The sequence below is a fragment of the Bombyx mori genome, chromosome 10, assembly GCF_030269925.1.
Source record: "Bombyx mori chromosome 10, ASM3026992v2".
NCBI classification, from domain to species: domain Eukaryota; kingdom Metazoa; phylum Arthropoda; class Insecta; order Lepidoptera; family Bombycidae; genus Bombyx; species Bombyx mori.
Window position 1 is genome coordinate 10491685 of NC_085116.1, and position 19616 is coordinate 10511300.

Sequence of the window (19616 nt, forward strand, 5' to 3'; positions counted from 1 at the left end):
AGACTTATTGATTTTAACAAGTCTTCTGTGACGAATAAGCTAAGTGGTATCTAGTAAAAAAGATTTAACGCTCGCAACAGTACTCGAATATAATTTAATATTGCATAAGCGAATAAGTATTGGCTGTATTGATTAAATGAATAAAATGTAAGAGATAATTTGTGTCGATGACTTCATACAAAGCTTCCTTCATTAAAATTAAGTGTTTGTGGGCGTTCATTGTACATATTATATTATTTATTGTCCGCGTCATAAATTTTAAGGACGAAGGATCTTTTTAAATTGTAGATTGATTTAGATCTTTTTAGATTGTAATAAATATGTTATTTTCAAAGTACTGTAATGATATGTACATGTTTACCATATTTTTTTGGAGATTTCGACAAATTAAATTCAACAACTAAAATCGTCGTAACATAGGTAGGCAGTGGTTTGACTATGCGCCTGGCGTTTTTTTTATTGCTCTTGTAGGCAGACGAGCATACGGTCCACCCGATGGTGAGTGATTACCATCGCTTATGGACGTCAGCAATGCCAGGGGCAGAGCTAAGCCGCTGCCTACAGCTATCTAATAAATTTTATTGCTTAAAAATAATCGAAATATCGAAATCTCAATAAAAATGCGCATAGCATATGTTGATTTGACAACGACGATGTTATTTATCTGTATATTAATACGTGAAGCAAAAACTTTGTATCCCTTTTTACGAAAATTGCGAGGACGGAGGAGTATGAAATTTTCTACACTTATAGAGAATATAGAGAAGAAGTGCACAATGCTAATATTTTTTTTAAATAATGCATAAAAGATACATTAAATAAATAAAGAAAACATTGCACACACTACATACCATGTGTATTTCACGCACACACGAATGCATACTATTTATTGTCAAACTTTTGTTCTTGACGTCTGTGGTCAAATTGAGAATAGATTAAATATTGTTTGTCTTTATTTATATTTTTTTATAGTCTAGCCTTGGCGATATTTGTGATTATAGAAGTATAAAATACAATCATAATAGTGTACAAATTTACAATTCCAATTAATTTCATTATAGTCGAATTTCGACTTGCTGCGGGACCTCTAGTTATGGAAATTATTTACCGTACCTACCAGTTTCAGTTTTTTTTTTTTCACCATTATAAATTCCGATAAACGTTGTTCACTTTACAGCTGGTAATATTAGTCACTATTTGTTTTATAAAGTACAACGTATTCAAGGTCATAGAACAGAAATGAATGTAAAATCGCATTATGTTCATAAAGATGAGAGCCACATGTACAAATAAGTTGTGTGCATAACGTACTGCTAACTTCGTGAACTAATTACAATTTTGGTTTGGTAGTTTAATAATGGCCGCCAATGGGAATCAAGGCTTCGACGTATTCAGCCAATAAATAGTTCCTCATCATCAACCTTTGGAAAAGATAGGCAGCTCCGACGAGATCAATAACTGAGTAATAGTGTTAGCCACAAGTGACGTATGTCTTACGGTTTATGTATTAAAAGCAAAGTCATGTTATCAATCACAATCGAAAGTAACGTGTGAGCTATTATTTTTAGTAGAATTAGTTACATTATGCGTTTATTAATACCATTATTAAAAGTGGTATTTAATAATCATGGACAATTGCACATTTAGATACCAACAATATCTTTCTTTAAACATATTTTTGCTAAATGTTATGAATCCGCATCCAAATAAACGTGCCAGTTAAGACGGGCACTTTCTCTAGATTACATTCATCTATAACATTATGTCATGATAATAATTGCTTGGCATTATTTGGCAACATACTACAGAGTAGGAGTGGGTGATATAAATCGTATCTAGATTCAATATCTATATATCGCAGCAATATCGTTGAATCCGATATCGCCCCGCACGAAATCTATATATCGATATCAGCCGATACACGATATTGCTCGATTTGATGCGCATCGGCATATCGTACCGATTCGTAAATCGAAATCTATATATCGATATCAGCCGATACACGATATTGCTCGATGTGATGCAGAGCTAATCATTAGATGCGTAAGACTATAAACGACTTAACAGAGGCGCGGCGATACTGACCGCGGCGTTGAGTGAAGTGCCTGAACATTAAGTTTAAATATAAAATTACAATTTTTTATGAGTAACAAAAAATACATTAACTATTAATGTTATGGAGAAGCTATGCCGGGTACCGGTTCTCACTATTATAAAACTTAGCGATGCGTTTTGACCACTAAAAATTTTAAAATATTGGATACGATATGATTTTAGAAAGAAAGAAAGAAAGAAAATCTTTATTCGCCAGAAATATAGTTTACAAGATATAGGACATAGCTTCATATATTTCGCCTGTTTAGGCATGCGAAAATTTTATTTATTTTTATATTAATTATAACACAAAATTTACTAAATCTATCTATTTTAAGTGTACATTTCAAGCGTGAAGAACGTCTTACATAGTCAGCCACTGATACCTTACCAGACCACAGATTACAGATTTTTTTGTTGTTTTTACGTTCAAACATCACGCAAATTAAAATCGCATTCAATTTTTTTGGAATTGGAATCAAAATATAATAATATTATCGCTTTGCTCAAGTTGGCAAGGTAAAAAAAAATGATTAATGGATGCCGCATGTACTGAACGATCGCTAGGGCGTTAAACGCGTTAAGGTATGCCTTGCATTGTTTAATAGACACAGTAACGAAGTGAAAAAAAAAAACAAAATGATTTTGACCCGCACTTTCACTGCCGATGAAAAATGGATTCTTTTTGACAATAGTAAGCGGTCATCATGTTGGTTACACCCTGGTTCAGCAGATTTTATTTCATTAAAGTTTGTCAGTAAAAAGAACAATCAATTATGTAGTAAAAACTGATAATCAATTAGTAATTCCCATAAACCGACATGGAAAAAAAGCAAGAACAATATGATGTGTTTATTATTTATTACCTGCTTGTAACTTGTGAATTCTATTAAATTCTTAGTACTTCAATAATTAATCAACATAAATGTACGTAGACGTCATCAATGCACCTAAACGCCTGTTTATATTCTATGTCAATGCTCCTCAGTTCGTAATTTATTCAAGTGTAAATTTAGCTTTGTTTCTAACACACGAGAACGGAAATTCTACACAAATAGAGATGAATGATTATCTTTTTGCATTTTAAATAAAAGTAGGTTTAAAATCGTGACATGTTTGCAGAGGTAGCAAACTTTAAAATATGACATATTATTATATATTTTTGAGCGTAGATCAAACAACAGACGGTGCCCATTGTTAATAACTATGAAGAAATAGTTCTGCCTACTTATAAAGCGTGTCCATCTTTAACTTATTTAAATACCACAAAGAAGTGACCCTGAGCAGGACGAGCGCGGATTCTATTTACATAAGCACAGTTATTTACTTTGAATTATCTTCTGAAGATTAAAATAATTTATATAAATTTTCTCATTTAATATTAATTAAAGTATTACTGTGGGTGGGTATTACATCTTTGCCTATTTCTGCCGTGAAGCAGTAGTGCGTCTCGGTTTGAAGTGTGAAGCAGCCGTTGTCCTGTAAAAACTAAGACTCCGAAGTCATGAACTGTATATTGAGAACTGTATATGATGAACGCAATAAACAAGCAATAAATAAATAAATAAATGTTGATAAAAGAAGGTTTTCAAATATTCGAATTTTCTCGAAGCGTTCCAGATTAACGACAAATAAATTTTCTATGTAATATAAGAGTCGTAAGCAAATTTTATGGTGAGCAACATAGTAATAGTAGCCGGGGATAAGTCATACACGTCACCTGGCCACAAACTGGGATTTCCTTTTTTTTTTACCTGTTCTAGTAACCTCGAGGGATTATTCTAGATTCACCGAGCTAGTAGGTGAGCTCACGGGGCTCAGACCGGGAGTGGTGCTAACACCGGTCCTAGCAAGAGCAGTGCTTCGCAGAATCAACCACCGGATCGGAAACGCGACCCACTGAGAAGGGCGAGAAACCCAGTGGACTGTGTCTATGGGTTAATTTACTCGTCGAGCCCTTCGTCGCAAGCGACGGGTTCGGCGTGGACGGTGACCGGATCGAGCCCAAGACGCTTTTGCAACACCGCGTTAGTCAAAAAATAGTAGCCCTTAATTTAAAGAGCATTCAATTATAATAATTAATATTAATTAAGAACGCGACGAGGATTATCGCCGCAGGTCTTTTATTATAATAAAGCGGTGGATATCTGACGAATTTTCAACTAATTTTGAGGGTATTCACCTTAGACATGTGGAATGATGTGGAAATGTCAAACGATTCAATGATCGCTTCATTGCATCAGTCACCGAAATATTCAAATGGAACCGGTGTTTCAATGATGCAATTTACTGAATTACCTATGATTATTTTTTGTTTGAAATATTTCAACCAATGAGATTCCAAAAAAGTGTACCTACTTATTGAAGCATTGAGCCCATTTTTTTAATTATGACAAAGAAAAGCATGTAAATTTTTTTAGAAGTTCAACGTGATCGTTTATTATCTACATTTAAAATGGAAATACAGTGAGTGGTATCAATCATTACCAGATCTCAGAAATTTAAAGATACTTCGTATCTGTTGTTTGTTTTTTATCTACCAATGTTTACACAAGGCACAAGGCATACCGACACGTAGCAAAAGTTGCAAAGGCAACCGTTCATATAGCAAGGATAGTTTATGGACCAGAGAGACAAACGTTATCCTAGGAAAATCCAATGACATATTCTTAGGCCCGCGGTCTGCTCCTAACGCATCTGCAGAGCGTCAAGTCCACAGATCATAGAAACTCTATGATCTGTGGTCAAGTCCCACATACGTCACGTACCCCCTAGGCGTGGACACCTCGCAGGAGGTTCGCCCCCTGCGAGAAAAAAAGGGAAAACGCAATGTGTTTCATTATTTTTGATTAACAAGTATAACGGATGACGCATAAAACCACACATCTAATACGTTATAAATAGCCCGTTAAGACTACAGGGACGCGAGGTTGTCAAAAAATCAGCGCTGAAATATGTATTTGGAGAGCATAACTTTCTTTACTTCGTAGAGCGATGAACGACACAATGCCAATGTCACCACACAGGCACGAGATCTGAGACTCAATTATATAGGATAACGAATGACCCACAATTCAAACCGGAAAACAATACTTCAAGACAAAAATAGGCAGGGTCCTGTTACATACATATGCGGGCTCATAAGCCACCTTTTCATCAGCAGCAGCAGTAACTTAGCCATATTCCCAAGTAAATCCATATTTAAATGACAATATTTTTAAATAGGTTTATTGAAAATTTACTTTATATTTTTGTCTTCTTCATAAATTGAAGTCGATTAACAACTTACTGTTACTCAATTTTAAAAAGTTTCGTCTTATTTCATTAAGTGATCAATATTTGTTACGAAATCTTTAAAGCTGCTTAAAATTTTCATTGCATTTTCCTAATATTTCTTAAGTCTGCATGATAAAGGTGTATTCATTTAAAAATTAGTCTGTCCTATTCATTTACATAAACAGGCAAAGGCAAAACAGTTCATCACATTTTTCTTCTCGTATTTATCAACAGATTTTCTTATTAAGTAACTATTGACAAACTTTAATGTTATTACAAAACAAATACAAAAAAAGTTCATAACAAAAATAAAATGTAATGCATACAATAAATCAAAATCTTGAGGCGTCAGTGATTGTTATTTAATTGTGATAACTGAGCAAACATTGGTAATTATATGGTATACTTATGTATATATTTATTCAAAATTTCCAGAAGGTTTTTCATCTTAATTAAACTACTTTTTTAATTTTTATTTATTGCATAGATGGGTGGACGAGCTCACAGCGCACCTGGTGTTAAGTGGTTACCGGAGCCCATAGACATCTACAACGTAAATACCGCCACCCACCTTGAGATATGAGTTCTAAGGTCCCAGTATAGTTACAACGGCTGCCCCACCCTTCAAACCGAAACGCATTACTGCTTCACGATAGAAATAGGCAGGGTGGTGGTACCCATGCAGACTCATAAGAGGTCCTACCACCAGTAATTACGCAAATTATAATTTTGGGGGTTTGATTTTTATTACACGATGTTATTCCTTCACCGTGGAACTCAATCGTGAACATTTGTTAAGTACGTATTTCATTAGAAAAATTGGTACCCGCCTTTTTTTTCTTTTTTTAACGCTAGGGAATCCATTATCCGGTCGAGGTGGGTAACAGACCGGGTTATGTCGGACTCCAGCGCCTCCAGAGAAGAAGAGGGAGAAGAGGAAAACCGGTGTCCTCCTCTTCTTCCAATTCCTGTCGGGAGACTACGCCTTGAAAAAGGCGCGCGAGGCACTGCACGGCGTCAGCCACGCAAGAGCTACCCTGCAAAACCAACTACCGACTAAACCCCATCGAGCCCCACCACTCCGACTCCACGAAACCCACGGTACCGCGCAGTGTGCGCCGAAGGCTCGCCTTCTCCGGTACCTACCCGTCCTGTTAATAGAACGGGATTCCATCCCCGGGAAGATCCCGCAGGACTTCGTCTTGGGAGACACACCGTGAGCGGTGCACAGGAGCCACCTTGCGCCGCCTCACCACTGGACCGACAGCCGAGTACCGGGTGCCCCCGCACCCGGCACCCGACAGCCCCTACGGGAGATGAACGGGAGCTTCGCGCCCGTACCGCCCACTCCGCCTTCTTCGCTGAGGAGCCGAAGAGGAATCCCATTCCGTTTCGCGCTCCTCAGCCTCATGGAATGCCATGACCAGGTCGCAAAACCTGGTCATGACCTCCCACGAATTCTGGTCCTCTAGTATGCGGGCGATGACAGCCCGCAAGGAGAGGTCTCTCCCGAGCACCGCGATGAGGTCCCGCCGCGAGTGCTCCCAACGTGGGCACGCTTCGAGTGCGTGCTGAGCGTCATCGTCCGGATGCCCACACTGGTGGCAACCTGGATGTGGCTCTCTCCTGCAGACCTTCCACGGGTACCTCCCGAAGCAGCCATGCCCCGAGAGGACCCGCGTCAGGAAGGAGAGCACGCCGTGTCGCCGACCTGACCATCCCTCCAGCACAGGCACCAGGGCCCCGAGGGTGCGCTGACGAGTGACTAAAGTTTGGCCAAGCTCCTCCAGCAACCGCTCCCTCCACTTGGCGTAGGCCAGATGACGTGCAGCACGCCTCCACCGACCGACAGCCGACAGGCCGGGCGTCCGTCCCCGACTCAGGGACTGTGTCCTGTGCCGGTATACCGTAGCCACTACCTTGGCCTCGAGATCCCAAGGAAGGGAACCGGCGAGGGCGCAGGCGACCTCCCGGGAGACCGTACGATCCCCCTGATGACCCTCATCGCGAGCGCCCGCTGAGCTTGTAGCAGCAAAGCCGCATTACGCGCGGAGAGTGCGGGCGACCACATGAGAGCGCCGTACAAGGCCATACTGCGCACGACCCCCCGGTACAGACGCCGGACACCGGCGCGGCAACCACCGACATTGGGGAGAAGACGGGCTAGTGCACCCGCCATTCCCAGTAGCTTCGGGACCAACTCACCGAGGTGGTTGTCGAAGCGCCATCGGCTGTCCAGCACAAGGCCCAAATATTTGAGCTTCAGCTGGACAGCGATCGATACTCCGCCGACTATGAGAGTTGCTCCCGGAGGGGGTCGCCTCCGGACTGGGTGAAAGTACACGGCCTCGAGCTTGCGGAGGGCCACCTCAAGACCCAATCTTCGAATGCAACTAACGACCGTGGAGACCGCCGCCGTCGTAAGGATCGCTGCAGCTCTGTAGTCATTTCCGCGGGCCGTCACCAGCGTGTCGTCGGCATAGCACACTACGTCGACGCCACGCAGGCTAGCACTGCGCAGGACCCAGTCGAAACCGATGTCCCACAGGAGTGGTCCCAGTACCGACCCCTGTGAGACCCCGCAAGACACCGCTTTCCGTCGGGGAAGACCACATTCCGCCCTGAGAGGTAGTCCTCTATCAGGGTGCGGAGACTAGTGGGGACGCGGTGAAACCGAAGCGATTCAACAATCGTGTTGAAGGCGTTGGCGATATCAATCGACACAGCCAACAACACGCCCCCCTCGGAGCAGGCACGATCGGAGAAGTGGCGGACGCGATCGCAAGATACGAATGCACCGGACGTCTTATCCTTTAGGCCACGACGACTTCAACTTTTTCGGCATAATCCCGTTTTTATTGTCATTGGAAATCATATTTTTAGATATCGTGTTCACAGGCGGCTCCGTAAAAATTAAATTGAGGAAAATACTATGTATAATATTTGCTCTTGATAAAAGTTTATCTGATCGGCAGCATTTGTTTTCACAGAAAAACAAGTGAAATCCATGTTAAATGTTGAACAATTCATTTTACTGTTGATATTTATGATTAGTTTTATTGGTTTGTTGTTATGAATGCGTATTAACAAATTCAAACGCATGTTCGGTGAATGCACGCTGTGACCGACTCGAGGCTGGCCGATAACCCGCCTTATGTAATTTACTTTAAAGACCGATCATGATCTAAACCAGGGATTCTCAAACTTATTTTGTCTTCTGCCCACGTTGAGATAAGTTATTTTTTAGCGCCCCCTTTTTTTCACCTACTTAATAACCACTATAGCGAGAGCTCACTCGGTGTCTAAGAGTCCTAGTTGAAATTACAAATCGCCTCCCAAGCCTCTACCCAACGCTCTCATTTTTTTTTGGGTTTCATACCGCCCCCCTTTAGGCCCGCAGCGCCCACAAGGGGGCGTTATCGCCCACTTTGAGAAAGGCTGATCTAAACAAATAAACATAAGTTCATCTTCATGCGGTGCATCACAGTCGAAACAGATAGATACCATTGACGTTTCCAATTCTTATCAGGAAATATCCCTTGTTATTTCGATGAGTTGATTTACGTTCATACAACTCGAGTGCTATGCCGCCGGCGCCAGACATTTTCGTGTACGTACAAAGTAATAGAGAGCCAGTGGGCACGGATGTGAAAATTTAGTACATTTAGACAAAAATGCTCCGAGTTCCTTTTTATACGCATTTCAAAATTATCAAAGTTTACCTCTTACCGTTTTAGAAAATTGTTACTTGGGACCACACTGAGGCATCTATAAAACAGCATGTACAAAAGCCGTCGTGGCTTAAAGGATAAGACGTTCGGTGCATTCGTATCTTGCGATGCACCGGTGTTCGAATCCCGCTGGCGGGTACTAATTTTTTCTAACTCAAAATACGTACTTAACAAACGATTGACTTCCACGGTGAAAGAATAACATCGTGTAATAAAAATCAAACCCGCAAAATTATAATTTGCGTAATAACTGGTGGTAGGACCTCTTGTGATTCCGCACGGGTAGGTACCACCACCCTGCCTATTTCTGCCGTAAAGCAGTAATGCGCTTCGGTTGAAGGGTGGGACAGCCGTTGTAACTATACTGAGACCTTAGAACTCATATCTCAAGGTGGGCGGCGGCATTTACGTTGTACATGTCTATGGGCTCCGATAACCACTTAACATCAGGTGGGCCGTCAGCTCGTCCACCCATCTAAGCAATAAAAAAAAGCAAACTCAATAAATACATCCAGCAGTAATTTCGTTTTATAAACATAATAAAACTAAATAAAAACATATTCCTTCTTTTTAAATTGATTAAAAAGGGATTACTATCATTGACAGTTAACTTGGTATCAATAAATGTATTCCATATAGCCATAATAAGCTATATTAAGATTTTATAAAATACTAGACGCGTCCCGTGGTTTCTCCCGCGTCGAATTTGTAATTCAGAAAAAATGAAGAACGATGCACTTACTCGAGATAAAGAGTTGCTTTTTCCCCATTATTCAAACTATTACTCTGAATACATGTTTCCAAATTTCATTAAAAATGTTTCACTGCTGCTTGACCACGAAAACGTCGTAGATAAAGTTACATTCGAACAAAATAATATTATTTGATACGAAATATCTAAAAACGGTAAGTCAAAACTTAGTAGTACCAGTTAGTACCTCTGTCATTCTGTACGATTAGTGCGATTTTATAACGTTCTCGATAGCGTAAAAGTTAGCTCATATTTGTATGGAATGGGATCGTTTGCCTTCCTTTGCCGTTAGGGGCGCTGTTCCAACTGCATACAAAATTGGGTTAACTTTTACGCTATCGAGAACGTTAAGAAACACGCACTAAGCACACTGATGTCCATCGTCAATGGTGATCAAACACCAGTACATTCTACCTATTTATTAAGGCAATAAAAAGCTGTTGTAAGATTAGATTCTAAAAATCTTTAAATGTATCTCACTTTTGTAGCAACATCGAATTTTGATTAAATCAAGGCGATATTCTACTCCAAATTAAAACATATCTCTCTGTGAAAAGTACATAAAAATCCGTTTAATAGTTCTAGAGAAGGGCACGTACAAAAACCAACAAACAAACAGAAAATTATTACAAAAATCGCTGGTATATATGTGATATTACTCTTCATTAGTTACCCTCCTTCTGTTTTCATTATTTTCTTCAGTGTACAAACACACCTAGTTCCAGTTTCATTATATCTATTGATTACTAGTTGACCCGGCAGACTTCGTAGTGCCTTAATCGATAAATAAAAGACCTAAACTATTGTATAAAATTGACTTAAAACAAACAAAATCCGTCCGACGGGTGACACATCAAAGGAAAAACAAAATTGTTATTTTTATTTAATTCCCAGCATTTTCATATTTATCTACCTTTTAAACCTTCTCTGGACTTCCACAAATAATTCAAGACCAAAATTAGCCAAATCAGTCCAGCCGTTGTCGAGTTTTAGCGAGATTAACGAACAGCAATTAATTTTTATATAATAATATATAGAAGATAATTTATCTCCGAGTAACATTGCTGCAACATAAAGACAGGCGCTGAATTATTTAGGGTTCTCGTTGTTGCTATAGAAATCATTTGGAAGTATACAACTATCTCAACTTGCAAAATCTAATTCCAGAATCGCTAATTTCAAAATCCCATTAAGAGCGTATCGTTTTTTAAGCAATAGGTAGAAAGCAAGTCAGTGATTTTTTTACTGGTGGTAGTACCTCTTGGGAGTCCTGGGAACGCCCTGCCTATTTCTGCCGTGAAGCAGTAATGCGTTTCGGTTTGAAGGGTGGAGCGGCCGTTGTAACTATACTGAGACCTTAGAACTTATATCTCAAGGTGGGTGGCGCATTTTCGTTGTAGTTGTATATGGGCTCCAGTAACCACTTAACACCAGGTGGGCTCTGAGCTCGTCCACCCAACTAAGCAATCAAAAAAAATTTTTTTCTGATGCACATTGTCCTGTGCTGTACATTGTAAACTTGTATGGTTAGGAGAGAATATTCGTACCATTTCTGCTATGAACCATTCATTACGTTGCTGTTTGAACGTGCAGGACAGTCCTTATTATAATATAGTACAATGAATATATCGACTTCATATCTGAAGATGTGCCGTGAGATCAGCTGTCTTTCTACAAAAAAATAATAATTTGGGTTGAAAAAAAAAACAAGTTTTAAATTTAATATTCGATGTATTATAGTTGATATCTTTACTTATATTTTCTGATTACAATTAGATGCGATTTCATTTTAGTAATAAATATACAGGGTGTAAAAAATCTGTTCATTTATAAATTTTATTTTCGTTTATCATTTTAATCTTATTTTAGTAGAATTGATTACAACGGATTACAGCGGAATATTTCTTTGGAATCGTGGCCTGAATGCGACGACTATGTCAGATTTCAAATCATCAAGACAATTTATGATAAAATCGATGTGTATGATCTTCTGTTATTTTGTCGTGTATTTTGGGTCTATATGACATCACGAAGTCGAATCGCGTTCAGGCTATTTTTTTTAGACGGGTTATAGAAAAAGGAAAATATTTGGAGTTAATCATAATCATGAATGATTAAATATATAATCAGAAACATTAAGAATGTAAATATTTGCAATTCCTTATTGCTCACAAAATGTAAATGGAATTAAACATCAGTCTTTATTTAAAATGGCAGTGAGTATTAAGATTTTTAATAAAAAAAATATATTACGTCTTTTAATCCGATAAGTACTTGTCAATATATATGGGCTTATTGAAAATTTATTTCATACGTTTATTTATTTCTATTTACAAGTTTACAGTTTAATAATCTGCTTATTTGATCTTTTTTAGCTATAATAAGCACAGTTTTAACTTTTCTATTTATGGATGGATGAAAGAGTAGACAGCGCACCTGATGATATGTTGTTACCGGACCTCTAAGAAATCACAAATTTATCGTCGCCAAGTGATACCGAAGTATATTGTATATCTTAAATATATTGTATAAATAGTCTATTTCGCCCTCCAAAGAGTAAACAATCCAACAATAATATAGCCACTGGTATCAGCTAAATACTAGATAGGATCTCTCGTCTATGTAGCAAACAAAGATAAGTCGATTATCTCAAATTATTCCTACATCGTTCCATCCAATAGCATAATATATTAATATTGTGTTCGAAATACGTTTCGTTTTACGTAATTTACCATGAAATTTTCCAATAAAATTTCAATCTTTCCTCGATTAATTAGAATAAAAAGGCATATTACTGAGCTCCTTAGTGGCCAGTCTTGCGGCCCTGTTCAGAGTAACGTTACAATGACCGTGGAGCGCTTCCAAACTATCGCTCTCCTTCTTACTCCATTTCGTTTCCATTGCTGCAGAGAAAGCGGTACACGAGAAGGTGCAAAGTAGACTTATCAGTATACAAACTCTCATTCTCAGTGCGTCGTTTGGCTGTTCGAGTAGATTTATGAAATTAAAACTCTTGTCCTCGAATAGTATTCTTTCGACAACGTCAGCTAGTTCCGGTAGGTCCTGCAGTATGGTGATCAGGAGACCGACTATGTTCAGGACTATCCTGGGATTTCTCGTGTCTGTAACGAAATATTAAGAATTATACGCTTTACTTATTTTAATGAGAACGTATTTTTAAACTCTCACTTTAACTTATATTCATAAAATAAAATGTAAGATTTAGATAAAAAAATCGTTTGATGGGCGGTGATTTAGTGATTATTGAGAGAGGGTTCTCTATTCCTTTTCCAGTATGGGAATTTAGTTTTGGAATTAATATTAAAAAATTTTTAGGCTTTAAAATTTGGGTTTCAGATGAAAACATTGGAATAATTGTTGTCCAATCCAGTGCGTGTGTGCGTGAGTGAGTGAGTGAGTGAGTGAGTGAGTGAGTGAGTGAGTGAGTGAGTGAGTGAGTAAGTGCGTGCGTGCCTGCGCGCGCGCGTGTGTGAGATAAAGAGAGAGAGAGAGAGAAAAGTGTACTTTATTGCACATCAAAACATATTTAACATTGAAAAACAGTCAACAAGCAGGTATAATTGTACAATGGGCGGGGTGGTTTTCATCGCATCCTAAACACGATTGCCGTCTGGACTGCAGCTACGTGAATCGCTGCAGTGCAATTATAGCTCTAAATATTCTAACGTAGTTCTCAATTTGTACTAACATCCAAGTCGCGGTCAATAAAAATATTATTATTAATGTTATTAGAATGGCGCTCTTACCAAGCTTAAGCAGTTTAGTGAACACCGGATACGCGTTGTAGGCACTTAGGGCAGTGGCAAACTGTCTCACTCCTCTGCAGGAACGAACGCACAGCCACGCACACACTTCAACCATACGACTAACACCTTGTAATCTGCGAATAAAAAAAATACAATTTTAAATGCGAAAATTGCGGTACTTGTTAGGAATGGCAAATCTAGTTTAAGCAGATTTTAAGCAAACCTTTTACAAGTTCAAAATGGTAATATTTACCTATCCTCTGCTCCGTCGTCATTGTCCTCACTGTTCTCCATTAATGTGTTTATAGCTGCTACGAAATTATAAGGCACTTTCGCCTCCAAATATACCTGGTGAATGAAAGTCGCTCATTTGAAAAACGATTTCATTTATTATATCGTGGAGTGTAAGGCTATTTAATTTAAGAGACATTTCGCGTAGTAGGTACTCTACATTTATCTTTGTAATTAAAGGTGAGTTTTATTTGGTACTAGCTGACCCGGCAGACTTCGTAGTGCCTCAATCGATAAATAAAAGACCTAAACTTTTGAATGAAATAAACATAAAACAAACAAAAGGGGGACACATCAAAGGAAAAACAAAATTGTTATTTTTGTTTAATTCCTAGCATTTTCATATTTATTTATTATAGAATACAAAAAATACTAACATCTTGTATATTGAGTAGCGTGTGTCTCGGCAGGGTGTGCACCAGAGCGGGCAGCGCCAGTAGCGCAGCCACAGCCCCGCAGACCCGGCCGCCCCCCGCACCGCGCGCTGCATTGCCCACCACACCAACCACCATACTCACCTGCAAACAGGTAACGGAACTTAATACAAACTATGCCTATTTCTGCCGTGAAGCAGTAATGCGAAGTTCGAAGGGCGAGGCAGCCGTTGTACTGTTAAAACGGAGACCTTACACCTCATGTCGCAAGGTGAGTGGCGGCATTTACGTTGTAGATGTCCATGGGCCACTTAACACCAGGTGGACCGTGAGCTCGTAAATCCAAAAGCAATTAAAAAAAATTTACGGTTCATATCATAATATTATCGATGTTTCAAATAATTTATTTATGATTAATTTTTATTTCATTTATATATAAAATATGATATAGTCGTCGGTGACTACGAAAACTGTGAAGTATTCCAAACATGAGAAATAATGTAAAAGCACTTTTAATTATGTCTACGGCACCATGCATTATGTTTAGAGGAAACAAATATTTTCTTATTTCATCGGCTTTGGTTGTGCATTCTGTCAGCCACTGAATTGCGGCAATATGCATTGCATAATATGGTTGATATAATTAAAAATTCCCTTTGTCTTCTCCCACCTGTCCTGGTAAAACTGGAAAGGCCTCCGGGCCACCAGTAATCCTTCAATCGTAAAGAACAAAAAGGAAAAAAATATTGAAATTCATTAAATCATTAAAACTATGAAGAATCCAACACAATCCACAATATTATTTGATAAATATACCATATTCAACTGAGTCAAAGATTCGACATCGCCGTCCATAACTTCACTGATATTTGAATTCAAGAAAGCCTCCCATTCTTCTAGTTCAATGCTTGATGGTTCCTGCTCTGAAATTTTAAGTACCATTATAAAAAATGTACACTTTGGTATTAAAATTTATGGATATTACTTTAACACATCAAATTTAAGCATTCTTTTAAATTTAATATATTTACCAACTGGTTTGTTATTCTCTTCGACTTTGAGAATTCTATCATTATCTGCAACATCTCGATCATTCGGTATATCTTCAATTACCTCACACTTCTCAACATCCTCATCCTTTTCTTCCTTTGAATGTTTTTCTTCTTCAGCACTAATAATACTTGGTATTTCCACAGTTGGTTCACTGATTCTTCTCTGACTATCACTTTTTTTATCCCAACTTCGAATACTAAATGATCTTTTAATGCTTCTTGTCAGTTTATTCCCGCCACTACCAAACCTTAGTTTATCCCTAGAGAACTGTAATATTTTCTGCTTATATGAAGGTGGTACACTTTTGCTTAATCCAGACTTGCAACTAATATCACTGCTGCATTTTGTTGAACTTTTAGGATTCTCTAAGCTGTGTGAGGCAGTATCTGTTGTTTTAGATTTCTGTTTAAATTCAGTAACCTGTTCATCCTCAACACATTTGACTGCATCCGCTTTAGATTCTTCAGATTTTTCTGTTATATGTTTTTCTTCATCTATTTTCTCCATTTTCTTTGTATTTAATTCTATCTGTTTTTTATTACAAGCCATTAGCTGTGCCATATTGTTTTCTAGATTACAAACAAGGAGATTACTGTTGTTCATTACATTATATTCATGTCGTAAAAGCTTTGCATTGGCTACTGAAATGGGATATGCTTGCTCTTCATCATCAGTTTTGAGGCTGTCTCGAACACTGAATGCGCTAGTGGCCCTGACACTGTCGTCATCAGACATAGGCAAACATTCCAAAGCTTGCATGACTTTTACATTCCTTAAATCATGCTCTTTGGTTACAAGTCTTAGTGGATCACCTTCCATTTTTTTTGTTCTAATGACAAAGGAAAGTCTTTTACAAAATTAGTTTAACTATAATACATTCTAAATATACTATATTTTGTTGTGATTACTTTTATTTGAAAATCAATTTTGTAAATGTATTTAAAATTAATTTTTTAAATATTATTCTGTGTTGAAGTTCTTTTAACTTTAACTCTGATATTAATTACAAATCTGATATATCTGTAAGTAATTTTTATTACCTTGCATTCCCAATGCATATTTTTTCCCGCTGCAATTGCTTGGCTTCTTGCTGACTGTGTGTTAAAGGCTTGGTAAATGGTGATTCACTCTGGACGTCTTCTGGTAGAATAAGAATGTGACCAGCTACAAATGGATGTTCCAATATTTCTGGCCAGCTCATTCTTTTCAAAGGATCTTTATGCAATAAGCCCTAAATAAATATTTTAATACTATTAAACTAATGGTACAAATAGTATAACTTAATTAAACGTAAAATGTTAAATTATTTGTGCAGTTTTAAAAGCTTGAAGTGAGAGCTCAAAAGCAAACAAACCTGTAGGAAGGTCCGAGCATTAGTGCTGATGAAACTAGGCCACTGTACAGGTTTGTGTCTAATCATGCGGACAAGTTGCCATATAGACATTGTACAGAAAGGTGGTTGCCCAGCAATTAGCTCATATACAATACAGCCAAGTGACCATAAGTCTGCCTGAAAAAAATACACAAAATAAAAATACAATTGAGATCTCAATATAATGTCTCAAAATAGGTGTGCTCAAACACATTGAGATATCTATGGGCTCAGGTAACCACATAGCACAAAGTGGCTTATTCACCCATATTATTATACTTAAAAAAAAACAATTTGGATAATTATTATATTGATATTTAGTCAGTATTGTGATAGCAAATTTTTTTAACTCCTGTTGTTATAGGTGCTGAAATTTTCCACAAGGAGCCCTGTAATGTACAAAAATGTTTGCAACTCTTTAGGATTAATAACAATATTCCATGAGGTTTTGATGCATATTTGTGCATAAAAAGTGACAGAAATATCTGTATAAAATGAAGTTTTAACGATATAATCACTTTTGTTTATAGCAAAGTGATTAATTAATATATAAACCCTACCATATATGCATACATAAAAATATTGTTGAATAAACTATCATTAGCATAAATTCATGTTTTTTTTTTTTTAATTACGTACAGGAAAATCTCTGAAATTATTGATTTATATTAATTAGGCTAAGGACAAATTAAAATAAAAGTACTCTAAAATATGTCAATTATTGTTATAAATAATGTTTTACTAAGAATAATTAATGTAATTTTGAAAATTGAAAGTATTACTATATAATATAATAGCATAGCTGCATTGATGGAACAGCATGCATACTAAGTATCCATACTTCCACACTATACAAATATTATAAATGTGAAAGTGTGTTTGTTATTAGATTGTGTATTTGTATGCCCTTTCACATCAAAACAAAGCAACAGATTGACCAGTTTTTTTTTTTTAATTATAGTTTTACTAAGAATAGTTAGGTCAGACGGAAGACATAGGTAAAAACATGTCATCTCCACAGAAAATTACAGTATAACTCTTTGTTTATATAATGCTATTTTAATATAATTACCTGATGATCATATGGCTTCTCATCAATTAACTCGGGGGCCATGTACAATGGTGTGCCTTTGATGGATGTTAAAATGTGTGTTGCATTTGTCATTATTCTTGCAAGACCAAAGTCACAGAGTTTGGCACGTCCTGTACTATCCAATAGCACATTTTGTGGCTTGAGGTCTCTAAAATTGTTATTTTGTATGATAAATGTTCAGGAATAATATAAAATCATAATAAATGAATCATAGATATTTCTATGATTATTTTCTTTCTCAATTTTATGCAATGAGAATTACTTCAATATCCAATTTCAACGTTAAAAGCTCAGATCAAATTAAATATTAACTATAAGAACAATAATAACTTTCTATCCTACTCTCAATTTTTTTACAAATTAATCTTTTTATTTAAATAAATCTTAATAGATTCAGTATCCAGAACCAATCAATATAACTGTCCACATTGAGATATAAGATGAATGTCTCTATTATAAGCCAGGCTATAGAGAAAAAATGAATAAATTATACTGATTTCACCTAGCTATGCCCCCTGCCAAGGTCCAAAAAATGTTTAGATATAATTATTATTTACATCAATAATGATATAATATTAATAATGTGTGTTTAGTATTATTATTTGATATAAAATATGAAACAAACAAGTTACCTATGTAAAACTCTATGAGAATGTAAGTAGTACAGTGCAGACACAAGGTCCCAAGTAATCTTCTTCACTTGTTCTTCATTAAGACAACCCTCCTTAGCCAATATTCCATGTAGTTCTTTCTCAGCATATTCTGTGACAACTACCAATTCTGTATCAGTGTCGAAACTGTCTATCATCCGAATTATGTTTGGATGATTCAATTGCCTCTGTATGTCGCATTCTTGCTTCAAACATTTTAAGTCTTTAGACGAGCGACCTTTCTGAAAATGTTGAATTATTGTGTAAGAATATTTGTTTATTAACTAATGTGGATGACGAGAGGTTTGACCGTGATATCTATGACAGCGAAGACATTGGGATCATGATAACTGAATAAGACCATTTAAAATTTTACTAGTAAGAAAACCTGGTTAATAACATTCTCTGTGTGTACAATTATTATTTTATCACACTTTATTAATGATCTTATTAAATATATTATTTTGGAAATAGTGGAAATGAAGATTTAATAAGCACTCGCAAGTTTTTTTTGTAATTTATTTGTATTGATGGTATACATTTATAGAAAAAAATTAGGAAATCATGAAGGCACCAAGTATTTAAAGTCATAAAAACTTAATAAATACCTTCCTTATCACTTTCAAGGCTACTACAGCATCGGTATCTTTGTGTTTTGCTTTAAAAACACGTCCAAATGAGCCTTCGCCGACGAATGAATTTATAACGTAGCTATTCATTTTAAAATGTAAAGTTGTATATCTATTATGGTGTATATATGGTGCTAATATAGATCCATTAATTTTGAAACTTCCTGTTTTTATTTATTGATTTGCATTTCTCTGCTCCAGTCGTCGTACATATGTATTGTAAATAAACATAAAATATTTTGTTCTCTTCGTAATGTAGTAATTTTATTTTTCCAAATAGAAAGGCAAAAGTATCATACCATACAGCCTAATCTTTTATAAATTTATTTTATTTTATGAAATATGACATTATGAAATAAAATGAAGTGAAACATGACATGAAATGAAATGAAGATGATTAATTTGAGACATTAATCAACTGGGATAAAATTAAATGAAATATGATGAGATTATATGCGATGAAATATAATCTCAGTAAAATGGTGGTCATTTACTGATTTTTTCAGTGGACTTTTTGAAGGATCCCGAGAAGTTA

At 36.8% G+C, this 19616-nt stretch overlaps 1 protein-coding gene and 1 long non-coding RNA gene across 2 annotated transcripts in view; one reads left to right on the top strand and one right to left on the bottom strand.

The window, feature by feature from the left end:
• Nucleotides 1-14439, top strand: part of LOC134199538 (uncharacterized) — a 46396-nt gene extending 31957 nt beyond the window's left edge. The window contains exon 3 of the long non-coding RNA XR_009974081.1: nucleotides 14321-14439. This is a non-coding gene — a long non-coding RNA (uncharacterized LOC134199538). The remainder of the gene's footprint in view (nucleotides 1-14320) is intronic.
• Nucleotides 11564-19358, bottom strand: LOC101740993 (serine/threonine-protein kinase fused). The gene is made up of 11 exons (XM_004923160.5): nucleotides 19061-19358; nucleotides 18435-18694; nucleotides 17782-17950; nucleotides 16692-16847; nucleotides 16378-16568; nucleotides 15316-16166; nucleotides 15101-15207; nucleotides 14288-14428; nucleotides 13873-13967; nucleotides 13620-13753; nucleotides 11564-12974 (listed from the first exon to the last, which is right to left on the bottom strand). Exons 1-11 carry the CDS (start codon nucleotides 19169-19171, stop codon nucleotides 12622-12624), a joined length of 2568 nt encoding a protein of 855 aa, XP_004923217.1. The 5' UTR covers nucleotides 19172-19358; the 3' UTR covers nucleotides 11564-12621.
• Between the last annotated feature and the right edge of the window lie 258 nt (nucleotides 19359-19616).